The 21871-nt window shown below is 39.0% G+C and overlaps 1 protein-coding gene across 4 annotated transcripts in view; it reads left to right on the top strand.

Moving 5' to 3' along the window:
* The window catches only part of LOC117406641 (ralBP1-associated Eps domain-containing protein 2-like), a 66970-nt gene extending 51563 nt beyond the window's left edge, over positions 1-15407 (top strand). For 3 of the 4 annotated variants that reach the window (XM_059028958.1, XM_059028956.1, XM_059028957.1), the window contains 4 exons: positions 3111-3203; positions 3867-4015; positions 6039-6144; positions 12689-15407. In XM_059028958.1, the coding sequence (XP_058884941.1) occupies positions 3111-3203; positions 3867-4015; positions 6039-6144; positions 12689-12757 (417 nt within the window). In that variant the 3' untranslated portion in view covers positions 12758-15407. The remainder of the gene's footprint in view (positions 1-3110; positions 3204-3866; positions 4016-6038; positions 6145-12688) is intronic. The other variant, XM_034010821.3, reaches the window with a different exon arrangement.
* Positions 15408-21871: the final 6464 nt, after the last annotated feature.

Genomic DNA, 21871 nt, shown 5'->3' with positions numbered 1-21871 from the left:
TGTATAGAATTCCAGTATGTAGAGGGGCTGGATTAGACAGGTTTTACTGTATCAAACAGAAGCAGTGATGTAACGATCCCACTTCTAAATAATGCCCCATGTACAGTGAGTTACAAACCATTCGGGTGCAAGGCCTGCTGTCAGCTGCTTATTGTGCTGCAAAGTGTTTATTTACCTGAACGAGCTTAACACAGTTTTACTTCATTTATTTGTGAAATATGATCAAGTTGTGGATTAGTTATTGATGAGAGATGTTATATCCTCTGGGTTGTTTAAGGCTATTAATAATTCATTGTTCTCTTTTGGCTGTGGAATTGTATGATCTTTTCCTCTTGTAGAATGAATATGATATCCCCACAGAAGCCATTCGATGTTCTCATTAAATCATTGTACAACTCTGATTAGAGACATGAATCACGGTCTGCCCCAGGACTGAATTAATTTGAGGTGTTTGCATTCACCCTTATAGATATTGCCTGTCTTCCCTTTACCATTATTGTGGAAACCTTATGGTACATGCAAACCTCCCCTCGGTAGAGATACAGCAGGTGTTTTACAAAATATTAGAAAACACCTACCATATCGCTGTCAATATGGTATATGTCCTCTACTGGTTTGACCATTGCTCAATGACAACTGCTGTTTGTGGAAGTTAGGGCTGGACTATTCACCAGAATGGTCCATATTGTTTGTTTCCATTTGCACATATGCAACTACAATTGAGTGTGAAACTGATCCAGCTTTTTACAGGGGCAGCAGAGCAATATCCACACAATTGGAAGGCTGGTGAATTTGACCTTTGTGTAACGTCCGGTTGCAGATTAATTTTTGGAACAACATGAGATTGCGTTTTACAGGCTGGTTACATGGAGCAGATGGAAACATGGCATGAATCGGTTTTGAGACTGATATTAGTGAAACATTAATATACAGTACATTCTTGAATACAAAACCACCTGCCAAACAAGCACCTAAACTATGTTCCCTTCTTTATAAAGTGCAGACTTGCAGACTTGAATGCTCTGATTAGTCAGCCAGGTCTCCCTAAAATTAAGCTTCATTCAACCTGTGATAAATCTTTGTTTCTTCCCATTTTTTTAGCATTTTTTAGACAGCTAACAGCTGTAGGTCTTACAGGCTGAACATTCATCATTTCACCTAACCTTTTTGTTCCATGAAAGTGTTTTTATTTGGAGCTATCAGCAGTTATTTTTACTGGTTATTTAAGTTATTCAAGACCCCACACACGTCACAATGGTTTGGGTCCTTTTGAGTTAAGCAGTTTTATCTTTGTTCTGGACCTAAGGGAAGTGCCATTAAGTTTTATATTGTGTTTATTTCAGTTACTGGTATGTTTATGGATAATTACTCACAAAGTCTAATTTTCAGTGAGGCTCTAGAGCAATGTTGTACAACATTACATAATCCCAGGAAAGCGTCTAACATTAAGTTTGTTAAGGGTATCAGTGGCTGTAGTTATGTCGTTATGGGTCTGGAGAAAGCATGAAAATGCCACCACACCAAAATGTTCAGCTTAAGAAGCGGAATTGAATGCGGTGCTGTGAAACATGGAATAAATTGATATAGAGGTATGAAGCTTATTTACGGTAAACATTTTTTTTACTTAACTAAGTTTGAACACATTACCCACCTGGTTTTCATCCATTAATACGCTTGTAAATGTTTAATGAGGTATATTAACATCCATAGCAAAGTGCAGTAAAGCTATAGTATAATCACGGTGATGGTTTAGTTGAGCCCAGGCAAGCATGGTAAATCAGTTAGAATCCGAATTACAAATCACCTCCCTGTTGTAGCATTTAAGTGTTCGGAAGACATCTGAGTTAGCTGAGATGGGCTTCTTGTGCAGCCTGATCAAAACTGTGTAGTTACCATTTTAAAAACATTAAATGACAGAACCATTAGGTCAACATTACTGAGTGGTGAGAGAACACATACTAACACATTCATACTTTGTTACAAAATGAAAAAAAAAAGTTTTTGTGTTGCACAGTACTGTAAAAATGCCTGTTCAGTAAGTTTTTTTTTTTGTTTGTTTAAAGCGGTCATCTTTTTAAGTAGTGTAATTCAGTTTAAGAAGTATCTAACCATGTTCCACATACCTAATTAATAAAGACCACAGTCTAGACAACCTCTTCTCATGGTTCATCAAGCCAGCTGTGTACTTTAATTAAGGAGGATGTTGTTGCTCTATGATCAGGCACTGCAGACTGACTGATACACAGTATGAAGACTTCCATCATTTATCTTGTTTGTCAACAGGCCTATGGAAAATTATTCCTGGGTTGTATTATTATGTCTTTGCCACCAGATGGCACTGCTAGGAGCAAAAGCAGCTAGCAACCTGGAGGGCAAGAACCAGCAGCAAAATGCTGTTTCAGCAACAGGCAATACTGCATACACACCACTGCAGATAATGAAAGTTTCATTATCCCAGATAGATAATGGCTTCAGTCGATCTTCATTAAAGCTTAAACATTTCATCACAAATATTTTAATTAATTGAATCAAGGAAGTTGAACAAGGTTTCATAAGAGACCTGTCTGTGTGGATCAGGAACAGTGTGCTTTGGAACAAATAGAGGATACTCCATGTAATGTAGTTATTCCGTGAATAACCAACGATCATAATGAGTGCAAGTATTCTGTTTATACTGTATAACAAAGGGGAGGGAGAAAGTATGTTTAACTTGAATTAAACAGCTGCACTTGCTTTCCAATTCTAAACATTGTGTCCATAATAAAGTGAAAAGCATAACTTGTCTTTAAAAGCAGCTGTAAAAACATGACAGTTTGACTGATAAGGGATGTGCTCAGGGAAAGCTGAATTGAGTTTCATAAAGACGGACTGGTGATTTACTCGAGCAAAATTAAATCGCATTTCATTTTGTCACGTAAATAACCAACAGCAAAAAAAGACATCCAGAGTAAACCAGGGAATTGGATCATAACTTATGGTAAGACAAGGAGGGAGAAGGGCGCTGAGTGGGAGGAGGGGACCTCAAAGGGTTTATCTTGTTTTTATTGCCCATCATGCGTGCCTCGCTTGTCGTTTTCAGTTTATAAATTGCTGTCTGATTTGCTTTGCAGGAAGAAAACGCTGCGAAGAATGAAGCTCAGGGTCAGCTGGGCAAGGCCGCTGGAAGCTCGGAAGAAAGCAGCCCACTTAAAAAAGTAAGACCTGTAAGTTAAATAAATCTGCACTGTAACAGTGCGCTGTGAGGAGGAGATGTACTGTTGTCTCCAGGCTTCTCTCTGCACTAGCTTCTGACATCACCAGGTATTTGAACCAGAATGACAACCTGTCAGTCAGACCTACAATCAACGTGGCTCTAAAATACAGCCTGGGAAAAAAAGTGTATGTTATTCGTACTTTTGCAGATCTCTCAGGGCGAGTGCTTACATGGCACTTTTCACACTACACTTTAAAGCACTACTATATCACATTTTAAACATCCAGGGTGTGCAGAACTGTCACAGAGCTATTAGTACAGATCAGAGAAGATTAAGTCTGTACTGTACAGTGAACTCACTCTGACCCAAGCTTGGGTAGATATTGGTGGGGGGGGGGTCATTCTTTGGTTAATGCAAGCTCAATCTATGTAAAACAATGTAAGCACACAAGGTTTAAGGCTTCACATGATTTAGGAAGGCCTAATTTGTAATTTGTGACATTTATTTTTTTATATAAATGTTAAAGCACTCTGGAGGAGTCAACCATTATTACATGTGTTGTGTTTAAACTTTATATATCATGTGCTGAGGAGAAATGATTATGGTCTATCAGACGATACAAAATGGACTACATACTGTACAGTAAACCGTTTTTTTCTTTTTTCCTTTTAGGATATATTGCCGGCTCAGCCTCCACTGAAACCAATCCGCAGGAAATACCGTCCGGAGAGTCAGAACCTGGACAGCCAGGAGCCCACCCCACCCCTGCCACCTCCCTCCTCCTCTGCTCCCGGGACCAAACCACATCCTCCTGTCCAAAAGTAATCACCTGGGGAGGGGTGAGGTGGGGCTGCAGGGTTACAACTCTTCTAGGGGCTATAAATATGAACACTTTTGGAATAATATATGCAGTGCTCCCGCGATATTTCAAAATTCGATAATTCATGTGGTTAATTCACTGTTAGGCCATGTTGACAGTAAGATGTCCTAAATGTTATGATATAAGGGCCCTTCATTCACTGGTTTCAATATTTCCCTGTCTTTTATGTGTAGTGGAATAGAGAGGGAGCACGGTATAGTAACATTCTTATAACCTTTTCCAGCAAAACATTTCAGAAGTGCATTGTATTATTTCTAATCATACTCAATAACTGGTAAAAGCGCAATTAATATGTTTATAGATTGTATATAAGCACTTAGAATGGATCCCTAAACCAACGTGGGGCCAACATTGTTACTTAAGGGTTAAGGATAGGAGGTGAGTTCACTAGTCATTTCTAGAAGACTCACTGACATTTGCTAAATATTGCATAACAATCTAAACAAATAGTTTAATTCCTTACAGAACTGTATTTATTTCCAGAACTTTCCAATACCAATAACTGGATAGAATAATACATAGCAATTCTGGAACTTTACCCAGTAATAACAATAGAATGGGGGTAATTCATTAAAATTAAATGAAAGTAATGTAGTGTGCATGTTGGCACTCAAGCCTGAAGCCCTGGAATTATTATCAGAGTATTTGCAATTCCCCCACTCTGCCTTCAGGTCATTGTGCTTCAACACTTCCCTGGTGGCGGCCCTCTAAAAGCAAGCGGATCAAAGAGATGCCAATGTGTGTCTTTGATCCAGTTTTCAAAGGATTTTTTTATTGATACATGGATATGGATTACTGGAAATGTACAGCGAAGAGGAGCCTGTTTGCCCTTTAGCCCTGATATTACATAAACACATTTTTTTAATCTCACACATTCCTGTAGATACCCTTACAAGATGTAGTAAAAGATTCAAAGCACTAACTGTGAAATGCTGTATAAATTCAAACTCTTCTATTAAAAGTAAAGGCACTTACTTTTTTTTTTTTTTAATTTAGTAGTCACCAGTTGTTTTTTTTTATAATTTTATCCCAATTTAGAATAGCCAATTATTTTTAGGCTCAGTTCACCGCTACCACCCCCACGCTGACTCGGGAGCAGTGAAGATGAACACACGCTGTCCTCCGAAACGTGTTCTGTCAGCCGACACTGCAGACCCACCATGCAGCCACCTCAGAGCTACAGCGTCGGAGGACAACGTAGCTCAAGGCAGCTTACAGGCAAGCCCGCAGGCTCCCAGTCAGACTACAGGGATTGCTGGTGCGTGGTGAGCCGAGGACACCCTGGCCTATCTAAGCCCTCCCCCCCACGGGCGGCACTCGGCCAATTGTGCGCCGCCCCCTGGGAGCTCCTGTCCACGGTCGGCAGTGGAATAGCCTAGACTCGAACCAGCGACGTCCAGGCTATGGGGCGCATCCTGCACTCCACGCGGAGCGCCTTTACCGGATGCGCCACTCGGGAACCCCCCTAGGCACTTACATTTATTCAGATGTAAGTGCTGATCATCTTTCTTGTATACTTGGTAAATACCGATACTAGTCCAGGAAATGTGTCCATTCTTCAGTATCTCAATACTTTTTATGTAAGAGTGTCCATGCAACTGATTTCCCTCTTGGCCTTGGTGATAAGCAGACCAACTAATACAAGTGAAGTGAAACGGATTGTTGGTCGGTGTATTTAAAAGTATTGGATGTACTTCAGGTTTATAAATGTAGTTGCCACTCATTCATTCAGTCATTACTTACCTTTTAAAGCATTTTTTTCTTGGAATCAAAATGCAGAAATGTTGGATATTCTGTCAAAAAATGTCAATATGTTGCAATGTATAAAGATATGAGGTCATTATGTGAGAAAGTGCCCATCAATAAAACCGTGGCTGATGGTTATTGATGTTTAAATCAACTACGGCATCTTGTGTTGTCTGCTAACAAACAGTCATCTCTTGTCTTTCCACACTGCTTTGCAGGCAGTCATCCAGGCAGAAGAGGGCCATTCAGACTGCCATCCGCAAGAATAAAGAAGCCAACGCAGTCCTGGCCAGACTGAACAGCGAACTCCAGCAGCAGCTCAAGGTGAGGTCTATCACAAACAATAGCTTTTAAAGCAGTTTTCTCCCAGCAGGATAATAATTCTCCTGATGAGCAGGATATAGAAGCAGACGTATCTGTTGGTACGTAGGGACATTTAGGGTTAGAAAATAGCAGTGGGCCAGGCAGCAGCCAGTCCAAGGTTACAGAACAACCCTGGCTTAGTATTATTTAAATTAGTGCAGGCCAGCAATTGGAGCCATCAGACCTTAATATACAGGCTAACTTCACTGTAACGAACCCCCCAGGGACCTGAAGAAATGTTCGTTATATCAGGGTGTTCACTATAATAGGGTTTGGCATTTTTCTGTATCAGAATAATGACAAAACGGCAAATTTGAATTGCACATCAACATATTGAACATCAATATATAGTACTTTTATGAAGATTCCTTCACATTGATCAACATTTAAATGGTACTGTGACAAGGTACTCGTTTGTGTGAAGATGACTGACAGGCAACGATTGCATTCATCATGCATGATTTGTACTACAATAGGTCATCTTTGAATTAACGTTATCTTTGAATTAGTCAACCATAGTCTTTGTTTTCACTGAGAGAATAACTCACTTGACACTGGAGAAAGTTCAGTGTCAGTCAGTACTAAGATCGTTGTATCCAGGTCGATCCTGTACTTGATCGTTCTAATAGGGCTAATTTGCATTGAAAAAAACGGTTCATGCTGTTGGGATCATTAAAGACGGGTGTTTGTTATAAGAAAGGTTTGTTATAGTGAAGTTAGCTTGTATATATAACCAAAAAACACATATATAAACACAGTACTTTTTCCTAGACACAGGTCTCTCTACAGGCCTTAGCCTTCACGGACACAACAGAGAAACAATTCAGACCTGTTTAAATACCTGCCTGGTAAATCCCTCGTTCCATTAGAGCCAGATGTTTCCCATTTCTGGCTCTAATTCCAACCCGGAGGCATTCTGGGGGATGTAGTCCTGCTACCCATTTTAACCCCAGGACTACATTTTCATTTCCCTCCCCCTACTCTGCCACCATATATATATATATATATATATATATATATATATATATATATATATATATACCCAAATCTTTCTTAATTTCTGCCATTTATTTTCATTACAAGAACCTGAACTCCCAGACGCTCCTCTTCAGCTTCCCTTCCATGTAACCATTCATTACTTTTCTTAAGACTGACATCTTGTTTTCAGCGTCGACAATTTTTAAATGAGATTACCTACCTAGGCATTACCTAAGAAAAGAAAAAAAAGTGGTGTTCGGGAGCACTCACAACTGTAAAAAAAGTCATTTTTCTGTTTCTTTAAATTGCCCTGGTGTAACCTCAACTGTCTTACTGTAGAACAGCTGTGTTTGTGTCGGTGAGTGTTTGAAAAGCAAGATCAGAGAGTGGAGAAATATGAGTAGGATGAGTCTCTGTGACATTCACCAACACCCGTAGAGAGCAGAGAATGTACAATGAGGAACAGCAATGCTACAATAGTGGTGCCAATAAGTATTGAGGCCCTGTGGTTTCAGAGACTCCAATAGTAATTTAGCCGTCTGGATTCACTGTTTCTTGTTAATTATTAAGTAATAAACTCACAAAAATATCACTGCTTAAAAAATATACCGTAAAAATCTGTGTATAAATTGCACCGGTGTATAAGTTGCCCCCACCCCCCCTTTTTGAGACAACAATTTCAGGAAAAAGCCTATAGGTCACACCGGTGTATAAGTCGCTCCCCACTTTTTAGGGCCCCCTAAAAATACAGTATATACATTAAGAATAATACATTTATTAAAATAGCAGTCTGAAATTATAATCTTTGGATTTAGCACAGCTTCTAGACAACTTGATCAGGTCAGTTTCAACTCATCAGCTCTTGAAGAATCTTCTTTCAGAAAATTCTTCATTTTGATCCCTCAGTGTTTTATTGGATTCAGAACTGAAGATGGATTTTGAGCTGATAGCCTTGATGTTTTCACCCCAGTGTTAAAAGATTTGATCAAAAACAACATTTTTTGCCTGCTGGAGAATAACAGAATTAGGGACCACTGTATATTAGCTGTGTCTTGCAGTATGCATGTGTGTTTGAGTGTCAGTTTGTAAATCCATTAAAGTTGCCAACTGTTCCCGTTTCCCACGGGGCTGACCATGATTATATTGATGCTTCCTCAGGTCCCCAGTGAATTGATAATAGTTCTGAAATGTGCATCAACTGCTACAATTGATCCCCCAGCTCTTACACATTAAGCATGAGCGGTGGTGTGCTTTTCATACTCAGAACAGAAAGGCACATTGAGGGTGATAAATAAACCTGCCATATGTCCCTCATCTGTTCTCTGTGTCTGGTAAATGTCAGTTACTTAGCACACACCCACAAGCATGCGTATAGTCCACTCACAGGCATACGTACACATTCATTCAATCACTCCTTCAGAAGGAAACATTATTAACACTATCTGCTGGGGTGACTTAGCGTTTGTTTCAAGCCAAGGTATTAATAATACAGCAAATATTAAGGTACTTAAATCTACAGAGCACAGTCAGTCGATATTGTATTCAGATTCAGCAAGTCTCTATTTCCTGCCTTGACAATTAAACAAAAGCAAATTGCATGTATTCACTAGGTATCTTTATAAATCAGAGAGGTTTCAATTAGTTATCTTTACTTTTGTTAGTTTCATTTAGTATAATCTGTATGTTCCATTAAAGACAAATCTGAATAACTGTGCCACTGTTTAAAATAGAAGTGCTGGGCAACTGATCTTGTGTATGTGTGTGAGAGGGCCTGCAGCTCTTTGAGCAGGAATTTACAATACTGAGAGAGTCAATCTCTTTGTAGGAAATACTGCTAATTTGTAGCACTCAAACGTTTTTAGTATCACAATGTATGTGTAATGTACATGCACTTGAATGTATGAGTCATGTGAAGGACAGGACATTTACATGGCACAGGGGTTTCTCGTTTTTTGTGGTCTAGTCACAGACATGCACAGAGCAAAGTTTAATAGCCTGTGTCACCTAAAAACAAGCAAACAAGATTGTTATTGCAAAGCAGGGTTGTCAGCTTCACCATTTTGTTTTTACTGACATACAGACTTACAGTGGCCTTTGTTTACTGACATTTTTTTTACTGACATCATTTAAAAAAACAGAAACATTATAAAATAGGCTTTTTTTTAGTACTTGCATTTCTTTAGGTCTTATTTACTTCATATGGTCATACATGGACACATTTGCAGATTATTTGCTTCATTGGTCTGAAGCTGGTGCTGTTTTTAACAGCAGTCTTGATAGTCAGAATTCGATCCAGAATGTCTGTAGACCATCACATTGGGGAAGCCAGCCACTTGGTAGAAGCCCACTTTCAAGTCCTATAAACCTGTCCCTCTGTGTGGGAAATCTTATTTAATTACCTATGAGGTTCAGCAGGGCATGCAATACCTGCTGGAAACACCTTGAAAAGGTGGGGTGGAAAAGCCCTGCAACTAAACCCACAGTAGAGTGAAAAGAGCCAGAGGATAAATAGTGTAATAAACACAGAAGCTTCACTAGACCAGACACAGCTTTACTCCTGGCAGTTGTTGGCTCGGGATCAGCTTGTAGCTGATACAAAGCAATATAATCTCTGCTCAATCGACACCTTCCCACCACCACCTCCTCAATGTGGCCTACGCTCCCTTCTCCTCTTAGGCCTTATGCACCTGTTATGCACCTGTCTTTATTGTAATGCACTTTTCTCTGGTATCCCAAAAGCTTATAGCTCATTCAGAACACTCCCGCTAGAATTCTGAATAAAACCAGAAAAAGAGAACATATTACTCTTGTTTTGGCCTCTTTGCACTGGCTCCCTGTGCAGTGTAGAATTGATTTTAAGATTTTGCTTTGAACTTATTATTATTTATTTCTTAGCAGACGCCCTTATCCAGGGCAACTTACAATTGTTACAAGATATCACATTATTTTTACATACAATTACATTATTTTTTACACATTATTTTTACATACAATTACCCATTTTTACAGTGGGGTTTTTACTGGAGCAATCTAGGTAAAGTACCTTGCTCAAGGGTACAGCAGCAGTGTCCCCACCTGGGACTGAACCCACGACCCTCCGGTCAAGAGTCCAGAGCCCTAACCACTGCTCCACACTTCTAAGACCCTGAACGGATTAGCACCCAGTTACAGGAATTATTGAACCCGTTTACTCCTAAACGTACTCTTAGATCACAGTAAGAGCTATTGTTTTTAAGGCAAAATTGAAAATAATTTTATAAAATAGATTTTCTATCTAATACCCCTTTCACACACAAATGGCGCTACTGAGCTGTCACAGAGGTGTGATTTTTTTTTTTTTTTTTTTTTTTTTTTTTTTTAAATACCCATTACACAGTATAATACTGTCATAAGCCTTTCACACAGCCAAAGCGATCATGCGAGTACAACTTCCAAACCTGTCAGTCAACAGATCGTTTTCATGGTAATGGAAACCAAACCAAATCACAAAACAAAATGCAAAACAAAACAAAAGAAGTAAATTTGGCTGCATTTTTGTTTGCTTTTAATTTGCAGTTATATTGTACAATCTGTAACAACATGTTAAGTGTCAAATTGGAGGAGCTTCAGGCACAATGTAGGTTGCATATTTTATTGCAAAGAAGGCAATATAATATATTTAAAAGAAAGTGAGTCCAGCTCTTCAGGCAAAATCAGAGAGCGGAAATACGGTGGATGCTGGCATTTGCTATGTATAAAGGATGCTTGTGTGAACGCTGGACTTAATGGAAAACCAACATGGTGATGTATTTTGGAATCAAACACTCCCAAGATTTTCGGATAGTGAGAAGAGAAACATTTTAGCTGGCTGAACAACTGCGTCCGGTATACAGTCACTTGGGATGTTGACTTTTAATCCACACTCACTATAGCACTTCAGTACCAGCATAGCATTTCACACAGGCAGTTAAGACGGTTCAGTGCCGTCTCTGAAGCACCTCACGAGGTGGTTCAGAGACAGCATAAAATATGACGACTCTGTGAAGGTATAGGCAAATCACACAGACCAAAATGCAGCATCAGTGCCGGTTCTGAGCCCTTGTAACTCGTCTGTGTGAAAGTGGAATGTTCCTATTTTACAATCTAAACTGCTGTTTCTTTTTGTCCTTTTTTTTAAAATTCAAATTTTATGAAATTTTAGTTTTCATCTTTTGTTATTGTTTTTGATACAAACTTTTTATTTTTACAATTAAAATCATTTCTCTTTGTAATATTCTTTATTAGACTGCTTTTAATCTAGTGGTCTGATTGTTGACAGTCTGACGCCTTGGGATCCTTATGCAAATGTATTTCATTGTGATTTTCTTTGCCTTGTATTGTACAGTGCTTTGGGATTTTTGTATGAAAGACACTATATAAATACAATTTAATTTAATTTCCTGCAGCTCTGTGGAGTCTAATCGTAGGACCTCGGTATCCAAGTAATGCCTCCAAGATGCCAAATAGTTTTCAGCCCAGAAAAAGAGCTTTAAATAGTGCACCCATCAGTGCTTAATACCTGGTTTTCATCAGCACTAATTAGTGATCACTTTACAGTGCACACTTAAATTAACACCCTTCACCATGTGAATACAGCTCATCTCATTAGCCTGAGCTGAATGCCTCATTTAAATACATTATCATAAAATTCACCTATTCATTCTGATTACCATAGTGTGAAGAACTAAATTTAGCGTGTGACAATTGTTAATGAATAGCACATGTGCTATTTTCAAAATAGTAAATTGGGTACACATTAAAGTGAGCGCAAATTTTTGGCACGTCTTAGTAAATGAGGCCCTTAGAGTAATTGTTAGCCTTTGTAGCCTATGTTTAGATGGACCAAAAACACAATAACACATTCTGCTGCATCTAATGTGGAATATTTGGTCAGCTATAGTTGTAAAAACCGAAATGTAGCGTGTTAGGAACAATATACTGAACTACGGGTCAGCAGAGTAACTCCTGAGGCTTTTAAAAGGACACATCAGACCTTGAATTTGTTTGTTAACATCCTGCAGAATGATCTTTGCATAGTCCAGCAGTCCATTTGAGAGATCTTATACACTGGGGAAAAAATGGAAGGTGTGTTTGCATTTTGCATCGTGCATATCTTATGAAAATGCCTAACTGCAGGTCAAAAGGCCAGCCCTGTCGTGTTTATTTGACACTAAATTGTAGATCATTTTCCCTGGTTCTATGAAATGTCTAGTTTTAAGTAATCTCGAGAATCCCTAGAAAATCAGTGCAACAAAAATAAAACAAAAAAACAGTTACAAGAACGTTTGTACTGCTGGCTGTGCTTTGTAAGAAACAATAAACAAATCTTAATATAATACAGATGGTGCCTCTGACCATGTGCAGAGCCTTGTGCCCCCCCCCCCCCCCATTTGCATGTCCATGAGATTGGCATGGGTTACTTGAAAATGATGTCCATGGAACAATAATAAAGCATTCTTTCTCAATAGATTGAGTATGTCCTGCAATAATTGTCCCTTGTCTGTTTTAGGAAGCTCATCTGGATAGAATCGCTTTGGAAACCCAGTTGGATCAGCTTCGCCCTGTCTCATACTTATGACCTTCACATTCCCTTCTTCTGAGCGGAAAGCCTTCAAGCAAAAAATAATCCAGTCTTTTGAATTTGTAAAGAAAGGACTTGTGTTGTACTGTACATACAGTACAATATGTGCACAGTGCAAGCAACAAGGGACATCTGAATGTTTTTTTTTTCCTATTGAAAACTTGTACTACAGCGTCCCTTGCCACTTTATTATAGCCAGGGTAGTCCTGTGCACAACTAGTGACGGGCGGAATGTGTTCTGTGTACAACCTTTTTTTTTATTTATTGTCATAGCCAGATAACCCCCTATGAGATTTAAGACATAGCGTTGATATAGATATGACAGCGCTTTGGTGCCATTTAATAACGTCTCTCTTATATGTATTTCCTTACTGACAGTAACATGGCTTTAGCTGTGCTAAAATAGCTTGGGGATATCTGAGCATTCCCCTGTCTGGATGGCAGCTCAGAAAACTGTCTTTATCTTTAAACTGTTGTCAAAAAAGGCTGTTACTGGAGCACCTTGGACATCAAAAGAAAGAAACAAGAAAGCAACCAGCATCCAGTATGTTCACATTCTATTGATTGTCTGAATGTAGATTTACATTAGTTATACACTGGCAGGGCAGTATACAATACATACTGGATATACCTCAATAGAAGCCTCAGAATACAGTTGACTAATGTTAGATCTGAAAGAGCATAGAAGGGTGGTTTAGGGAACACTGGAATAGAAAACCCATAATCTTTTATGGACAGGAAATTTTGGACAAACAGGAACTGAAGGATATTGGTTCTTTCCCCAATACATATAATGGGTACAGTTAAGGAAGCCATCAGCTTGATACTAGAGACCTCTGGATCTCTTAACAGTCTCCTACTACTGCTGACCCTGCTTTAGTCTTTCCCAACCTATGTTACTACTGCCAGCTACACAGCCTGTCTGACTGCAGTACTGCCATTCCAAAGCGTGTTGGCATGACAGTTCATCTTTTGCCAGTGATGAGAGTAGTGATCTGCATGTCATTGGCGCACGTTCGATCACAAACTGTAACTTGACATAGTAGTAAAAACATAAAGTTTTTTTTTGTTCGCACTGTTGGGCTAGATTTACTAAGCTTCTCCCCAGTGTAACGTTTTCACCACCGTGCTTGGCATGCCCAATGTGGAAGTGCTACATGTTGTACTGAGTAGATCAGATTTCTACTTTTTGAACAATCAGCTCAAGCAACTTGTGCATTCCTGTGTTCAAGGTTGTCTGTTATTTTATCTGCACACCACCAGCAAGCAGGCAGCGAATATGTATACACTGTGGTTAATGGCAACTTGACTGTCCTGCAATTTCCTTGTATGTATTTCCTTACTTACCAAGCTTGAATACAAAAATGGTGCAAACAGTACAACAGCAAAAGCGTAGTATATCTGCCTATGTGGGGTATGGGCCTGATTCACAATATTCAAATGCAGTGTTCTGTGATGATGTACAGTGTACCCTGTTTCTAAATAAATAACGGGAGGGGGGTTCATATATAAGTTGACAAATGAAAGCAGTAATCGTCTTCCTTACCTTTCCTGCTTCTTACATTCTGTTAAATGCCTCTCCTCCTCCACGAGTGACCAAATGTATGGCCCTAGTGAAGGGGATATTTTTCTGTTGTTTCACATTGTATTCATATGAGCTGTTTAAGTACTGCAGCTCTATAGCCCATGTGTGGGCTATGCCTAATGACTTCCCCACCCTGGATCACGATGCAGCGTGGTTTCTGAATCACACGCCTCTGTCAGATAGCACAGGGTGTTGCTTTAATTAAGTCTCTGAGCTGCATTAGCGATGGTATTGAATGTTGACAATGGAGTTAAGCTGCAAGACACAGATAGGTGTGTTATATCCAGCACAAAATTTAGATGGAAATAGTATTTTTTATACCAATCACAAAGGGGCCAATATCCAGAATACCTAACCTGTGAGCCATTGCATCTGCTTACACATTGCAGCTGCCGCACACAGCATACATACAAACACTGTGCTCTTGCAATGTGCATTTCATAACAAAAAAGCTTTCATTTGGTAATTACACGTGCCATTTTAGAACACATCTATGCTAACTACATTCTAGAGTTGATTCTTAGCACAGGCCATGGGAAGAAGACAGTTTGATTCCAGATGAACAAGGGGAGGACTCCTGTTCCCCTGTGGTAATTAGGTGGGAGACGACTAGGTATTGCCTTGTTTGCGCAGTGAACTTGGCAGAAGAATGCACTAATTATGGCATTAGTCACTGCATCATTTGTAATACTTCACAAAAACAGATACTGAACACTTAAGGAATGTCAAGTGACTAGATCCGAAACAAAAGCCAACAAAAGCTTGTCGAAAAATATTGTGCAACAATGTACTGCAGTCCGTTCTTTATTCTTTTCTATGCAAAATTGCGGTGCTGGTACTTCATTGTTATTCCCTTTCCTTTTTTTGATACATGTGTTTACATTTGTATTTTGGTATATGTAAATGATATTTAGCTTACAGAGAATGGCTATTGTAATGTGCATTTTAATGGGTGTGGTTTGCATTGTCTGTGAAGGGACACATGCTGTACTGCTTTTAAGAATGTAAATAAAAAAAATGCAAATCAAAGTGAAGTCAAATAATAAAGCTGACATTTATAAACGTTTTTTTTCTGTGATTTTTTTTTTTATACATGAACATGCAGGCATACATCTTCATGTCACAACTGGAATTAAATGCCACCAACATGTGCAACTTAGATATTTTAACAGATGTTCAGAGAGTTAGATGGTATGGTCTTGATCTAGTCCAGGAGTATTGTAGTCAAGATCAATTTTTAAAGCTGAGCAGTTTGTACTCTGTGTAACCCCAAAGGTCTCAAGTGGAAACAGAAGGTGAAGGAAGTCCCTCTTACAGGTCAGTTCAGCTGCTTCCACTTCTCACCTGAAAAAGTGACCTTTGTGGTCTTGAAAGAAGTGGATTTTACAGTATATACATATTTATATGTACGTGGACCAGCACAGCTTATCCTATTCTACTCTCTATATCAAAACACAACTGTATTCCTAAATTAGATCATATTACTTGAATGTCTAAAAAATAAATATATATACAGTATATTAAAAAGAACTATCAGTTTCACCGTGTTCTCACTTGAAGGCCTGGGAAGAAGTTTAAATTGCAGCTTGTGTCTTCTGAAATATTTGTATGTGTGTGACTTTGAACAGGGATGACATCACACGTTATTAAGTTACTTGAAAGCAACATCCTAATGATGCAAAAAAAGTACATGACCTTTCAGATCAAGAAAACACGCAAACTGAACATCAGCAACTATCACATAAAACACTAATTTCTTTAATACAGTGGGCCAGGCTGAATGCATCTCTGCCATCTGAGGTAAATTTAAGCAAAGTTAAAACCTTACTATGATACCATCCTTTCAACCTCTCCTTTGTGCTGGCCTAGGTCTTTAGAATAGGATTATTGTATTTGGGGCTTGGTGGTGGTGGTACAATTCAAGATCTGGAGCTAACCAGTTGGCTTTGTCAATTTCAGATTCTGGCTTTAATTTAGGCTAGGTGGCTTCTTTTTTTTTCATTAGAAATAATAAGACAAAAAAAGGGACCAAGGTGGCATCTTCTCCATTAGCACTGTGCCCACAATCACACTGCTGGTCTCCCAACTAAGTAATCCCAGTCTGAAAGCTGCACTGAAACTGTTGCGAGCCTATTTCTTAGTGACACATTAGCATGCAAATAGATCAGCCCAGAATTTCAAATTGAATGTAGGCAACCCAGTCATTCTTGCTTGGCATCATCAACCAGACAGCTTTGCTAGAATGCAGAGATAGTGACAGTTAACGCTAATGGCCCTATCTTCCAATGCATGAAGATATTTTTAGCACCCCAGCACCAAATTTGCAACCCTGGGTGTTTGCTTGCCTGCAAGCCTGTCACCAATTTGTGAAGAATCCAAAGTACAGCCACGTGCTGTGTGGCACTTGTTTGACATTTAACTTGCAGTATGTGAATGAAACAGCTGGCACATTAACAAGCAAAATAGGATGCTGAGCTGGACTGAGCTTTTTAAAATGCATGTCGCACCTTGTATATACAGTAAGAAAAGGAAAGCTCACAACTTAAAGAAAAATATACTGTGCAAGTTAGCTCAATGCTTACTGACATCCTTTAGTGGGACTAGTCATTTATTCAAGATCATACTTCAAGCATGTAGAGACACTGACACACAACTGTGAACTTCAAACGTATTCAGTATTAAACAGCAGATTTCAGAATTTACAGCTGAGCACAAATCGGTGGGTATCCAGATAACAACATATACGTAGACCATGTAACCAGCAGCACAGGTACCAGGATGCAGCAGGGTTATTTTGTGTTACTGTATAGTACATTAGTTTACTACATATGAATTTTAAATATGATGATGATTTCAATATAATGATCTGAACAATTACAGTGTCAAATTATCTGTCTATCTTGCTAATTAATCAGTGAAGGGTGGAGTGAAAAATTGTTACCTAATTTGTGTCTGAAAATATATTTTGAAGTTCAGAAATGTATTTGTATTTATTCAAACATTAAAATCTGTATACTGACATCCATAAATCATCCAAGCAACAATTCCATATCAACCAGTACCTCACCTGTGCCACATTTCAGATAACTAATCCTTGAGGAAGTGTGTGGTCAGTGTGTGGTCAGTGCTGATGACTCAAAGGAAAAGGGGGGCTTCAGCACAAAAAGTTTTAAAACCGCTAGATTAAGTAGTTGTGTCACGTGCAGCTATTCAAAAACACAAAACGAACAACCTCACACTATCAGCAGTAGCCTGGCCCTAGAAGATTAAAAAAAACATGCTTACTGTTACAAAAGGGTTTATATACAATAACACTGACAGAAAGGGATTGCAGTGTTCTCCACTATTATGGGGAGACAATTCAGATAGCGATATTGGAAATATTTATATTACCTTCTAAGCAGGGTTGTGTTTTATTTATTTATTTATTCCGGAACATCGCTTCAGTCCAATTTAAAATCCATTAAAACTGGGAAATGTGTTTGTCCCCCGGTAGAATGATTTTCTTAAAAAAAATTCCATCTGAATTTGGCTTTGCACATTGTGCCTGTCCCACTCTGATGTGTTTCCATGGACATGTCTATCCGATGCAGGGATACTATCTTATTCAGAGTAATGCTTAGTGTCATTAGCTGGCCTTGTTATGGTTTAGTTTCAAGTTAAACAATGTAAAAAATATATTCTGTTTCTAGGCAGATTAGTTCCCTAAGGGGCTGATTAGAAAAGGTTTACTGTAAATATAGTACACTTAAAAAAATAATAAAAATGCAGTTTAAATAAAAGTCTGAAGTAAAATGAACTGTGTGTTTGTCTGTATCCACGCTTCTGTTGCTGATATCTTTCGAGTCTGTACATCAAGATAAGTGTCTGTATCTACACTGTAACTAATGCATACCCTCATTAACATATACATACATTCATGAAATACATGGCTTGGAAATTAGTAACACCTTACATAACACATTCAAAGGTATTGCATTATTCATTTCAGTGTCATTCCACTGAGAAACAAACAATACATCTTAAATGTTTTAACAAAGGGGTGGAAACATCAAGGTTCTTCCAGAGCCCAGCCTATCTGCAATTCTAAATCTGAATAAAATTGAAGAGGGTGTAATTGTAAAAACAATGGGATGCCATTGAAAGTCATAAAAAGAGAAAGGAGCTTCAACTGTCATTTTTATATATTCTTATATTTGTATCACTTTTTATGATGAAGGCAATCATTCAAGTGTTTATCAGATGTGTTGCGCCAATACAGATTTCCACCTGACTGCAAGCTTTCATCTCTACCAGCCCCTCTACCAGCCCCTCTATACTATGTAAGTATAGGCACATTGCAAATAATTGCAGATGCAAAACTCAAATTGCATTGTGGCCAGGCAATTATTTTGCACTGCGTCCTATGTAAGCTTAAGAGCAATACTAATTACTCAGCATGCAATTATGATAATGAGGGTCTCAATGAGTGCATCAGTCTATTTAGCGGCCACACTTGCAGCCCAGAGGGGACAGAGTTAGGAATACAGAGAGCAGTAGGTGCTGTATGACATGAGCACAAAAATACAAACCAAAAAAAATATGTCAGAGGAAGGGCAGCAAAATCCTCTTGGCGCACGGAAAAGAAAAGAAAAGTTTTCTGGAAGGAGCTGAGAATCCTTACAGATGAGATCACTCAGCATGAAACAGTGTTGTTTGGAAAAGCCTCAGCCAGCGTCATTTATGCTAGTATCCTTAGGAAATTATATGTATTGGCCTGCCCTTTTCAGCATGACATCCACAATTTTGCCTAGCACTCTGGAAAAGGTGGATTGGGCTATCCCTCCAGACATTCCAACTGTGGTCTGAAAGAAACCAGAGGCTAAGTAGTGCAGAGAACACAGCACTTTCACATGTGCAGGGATACCCTTGATTGACGTTGGGGTCTAGCTCATTCCTCAGTTCAGCTATTAGGTCTAGGATGATCTGCGGAGTGAGATGCTTTAGCACCCTCCGGTATCCCAAACAAAGTGATCCTGGGATTGAATATGAGAGGTCTTCTTCGTCTTGCCCTTCTCCTCCGAATGTGTTCCTGTCTCTTTTCAACAAGAGTCAAGTGTCGCCATATCAGGAAGTGTACCACAGCAGCCATCCTGAAGCCAATGACAGGTCTCTGCAAGTGTGTGATTTTATACAGCTCTTAGTTACTCGCTTCTACAATGGTTTGCACCTTGTAAGAAGAGGTGTAAAGTTTTTGAAGAGTCAACAATTGCCTAAGTACAAGACAAAATCCTTACATCACATTATAATGTTTGCGCCTGCTTAGTATCCAGATCCAGCCCAATTTCATGCTCTTTTCTTCATCCATTTTAATGGATTAATAATGGCAAAGTGTAAATCTGATAACGGGTGCAGAATGCCTGGTGAACACTATTCTTTACATACGCCTCATTTTTAGCGGCCACTAAAATCAGACTTCATGGCTGCTAAACACGTATTATGGGAGTTTTGCACCCGCAAATCACTTTGCGCGTATCCTTACATCTACCCCAAAATGTCCCATTGTCAAGTGACTTGAATTGAATTGAAGTCTGTTCAATGGCAGGCAGTTTGCATTGTCCAGGTAAGCTCAAAGCGAGTTCAGAGCCAAGTTAAGACAGATATAGAGAAAGATTATGAGAACTCAAACAGAACCCAGAACCACCCAGGAAAGCAAAGGAAGTGTAAACAATTTATAAAAATGTCATTTGAAGCTACAGTACTCTTTACACATTTATTTAACAGGTACAGTGGCTCTCAAAAGTATTCACTCCCCCTTGGACTTTTCCACATTTTATTGTGTTACAACATGGAATCAAAATGGATTTAATTAGGTGTTTTTGCCACTGATCAACACAAAAAAGCCCATAATGTCAAAGTGAAAAATAAAATCTACAAATTGTTCTAAATTAATTAAAAATATAAAACAGAAGATAATTGATTACATAAGTATTCACCCACTTTGCTATGACACACCTAAATAAGCTCTGGTGCAACCAATTGTCTTTAGAAGTCACATAATTAGTTGAATGGAGTCCAACTGTGTGCAATTAAGGTGTTTCACATGATTTCAGGTTAAGTATAGCTGTCTCTGGGAGGTCCAACAGTTGGTTAGTACATTTCCTAACAAAAACTACATCATGAAGACAAAGGAACATTCAAAGCAAATCGGGAATAAGGTTCTTCAAAAGCACCAATCAGGGGTAGGATATAAGAACATTTCCAAGGCATTGAATATCCCCCGGAGCACAGTAAAGTCCATTATTAAGAAATGGAGAGGAAATGGCACAACTGTGAATCTGTCTAGAACCTGTCTGTCTGTCTCCTCAAAAACTGAGTATCTGGGCGAGAAGGGCACTAGTCAGGGAGGCCACCAAGAGGCCTGTGGCAACTCTAAAGGAGTTACAGTCTTCCATGGCTGAGCTGGGAGACACTGTGCATACGGCAACAATAGCCCGGGTGCTTCACAAAAATGGCCTTTATGGGAGAGTGGCAAAAAGAAAGCCGTTGTTGAAAAAAACACACATCAAATCTTGGCTAGAGTTTGCCAGAAGGCATGTAGGAGACTCTGAGACCAAGTGGAAGAAGATTCTATGGTCTGATGAGACCATAATAGAGTTTTTTGGCCTCAATGCTAAGCTCTATGTTTGGCGCAAGACTAACACCGCACATCATCCTGAGAACACCATCCCTACCGTGAAGCATGGTGGTGGCAGCATCATGCTATGGGGATGTTTCTCTGCATCAGGGCCTGGAAAGCTCATGAAGATAGAGGGCAAAATGGATGCAGCAAAGTACAGAGAAATCCTGGAGGAAAACCTGCTGAAGTCTGCAAGAGACCTGGGACTTGGGAGAAGATTCATCTTCCAGCAGGACAATGACCCCAAACATACAGCCAAAGACACACTGGAGTGGCTTAAAAACAAAAAGGTCAATGTCCTAGAGTGGCCCAGTCAAAGCCCGGACATCAATCCAATTGAGAATATGTGGAAAGAGTTGAAAATTGCTGTTCACCAAAGGTCCCCATCCAACTTGACGGAGCTTGAACAATTTTGCAAAAATTGCAGTGTCCAGATGTGCAAAGCTGGGAGAGATTCTTATCCAAATAGACTCATGGATGTAATTGCTGCCAAAGGTGCCTCTACCAAATATTGCCTCAAGGGGGTGAATACTTATGCAATCAATTATTTTCTGTTTTGTATTTGTAATTAATTTAGAACAATTTGTAGATTTTATTTTTCACTTTGACATTATGGACTTTTTTGTGTTGATCAGTGGCAAAAACTCCTAATTAAATCCATTTTGATTCCATGTTGTAACACAATAAAATGTGGAAAAGTCCAAGGGGGAGTGAATACTTTTGAGAGCCACTGTACCTGTTAAATAAATGTGTAAAGAGTACTGTAGCTTCAAATGACATTTTTATAAATTGTTTACACTTCCTTTGCTTTCCTGGGTGGTTCTGGGTTCTGTTTGAGTTCTCATAATCTTTCTCTATATCTGTCTTA

Source organism: Acipenser ruthenus, chromosome 8 (genome assembly GCF_902713425.1).
Source record: "Acipenser ruthenus chromosome 8, fAciRut3.2 maternal haplotype, whole genome shotgun sequence".
Taxonomy (NCBI): domain Eukaryota; kingdom Metazoa; phylum Chordata; class Actinopteri; order Acipenseriformes; family Acipenseridae; genus Acipenser; species Acipenser ruthenus.
The sequence above is the reverse complement of the archived record's forward strand: the minus strand, read 5'-3'. Positions and strand labels throughout refer to the sequence as shown.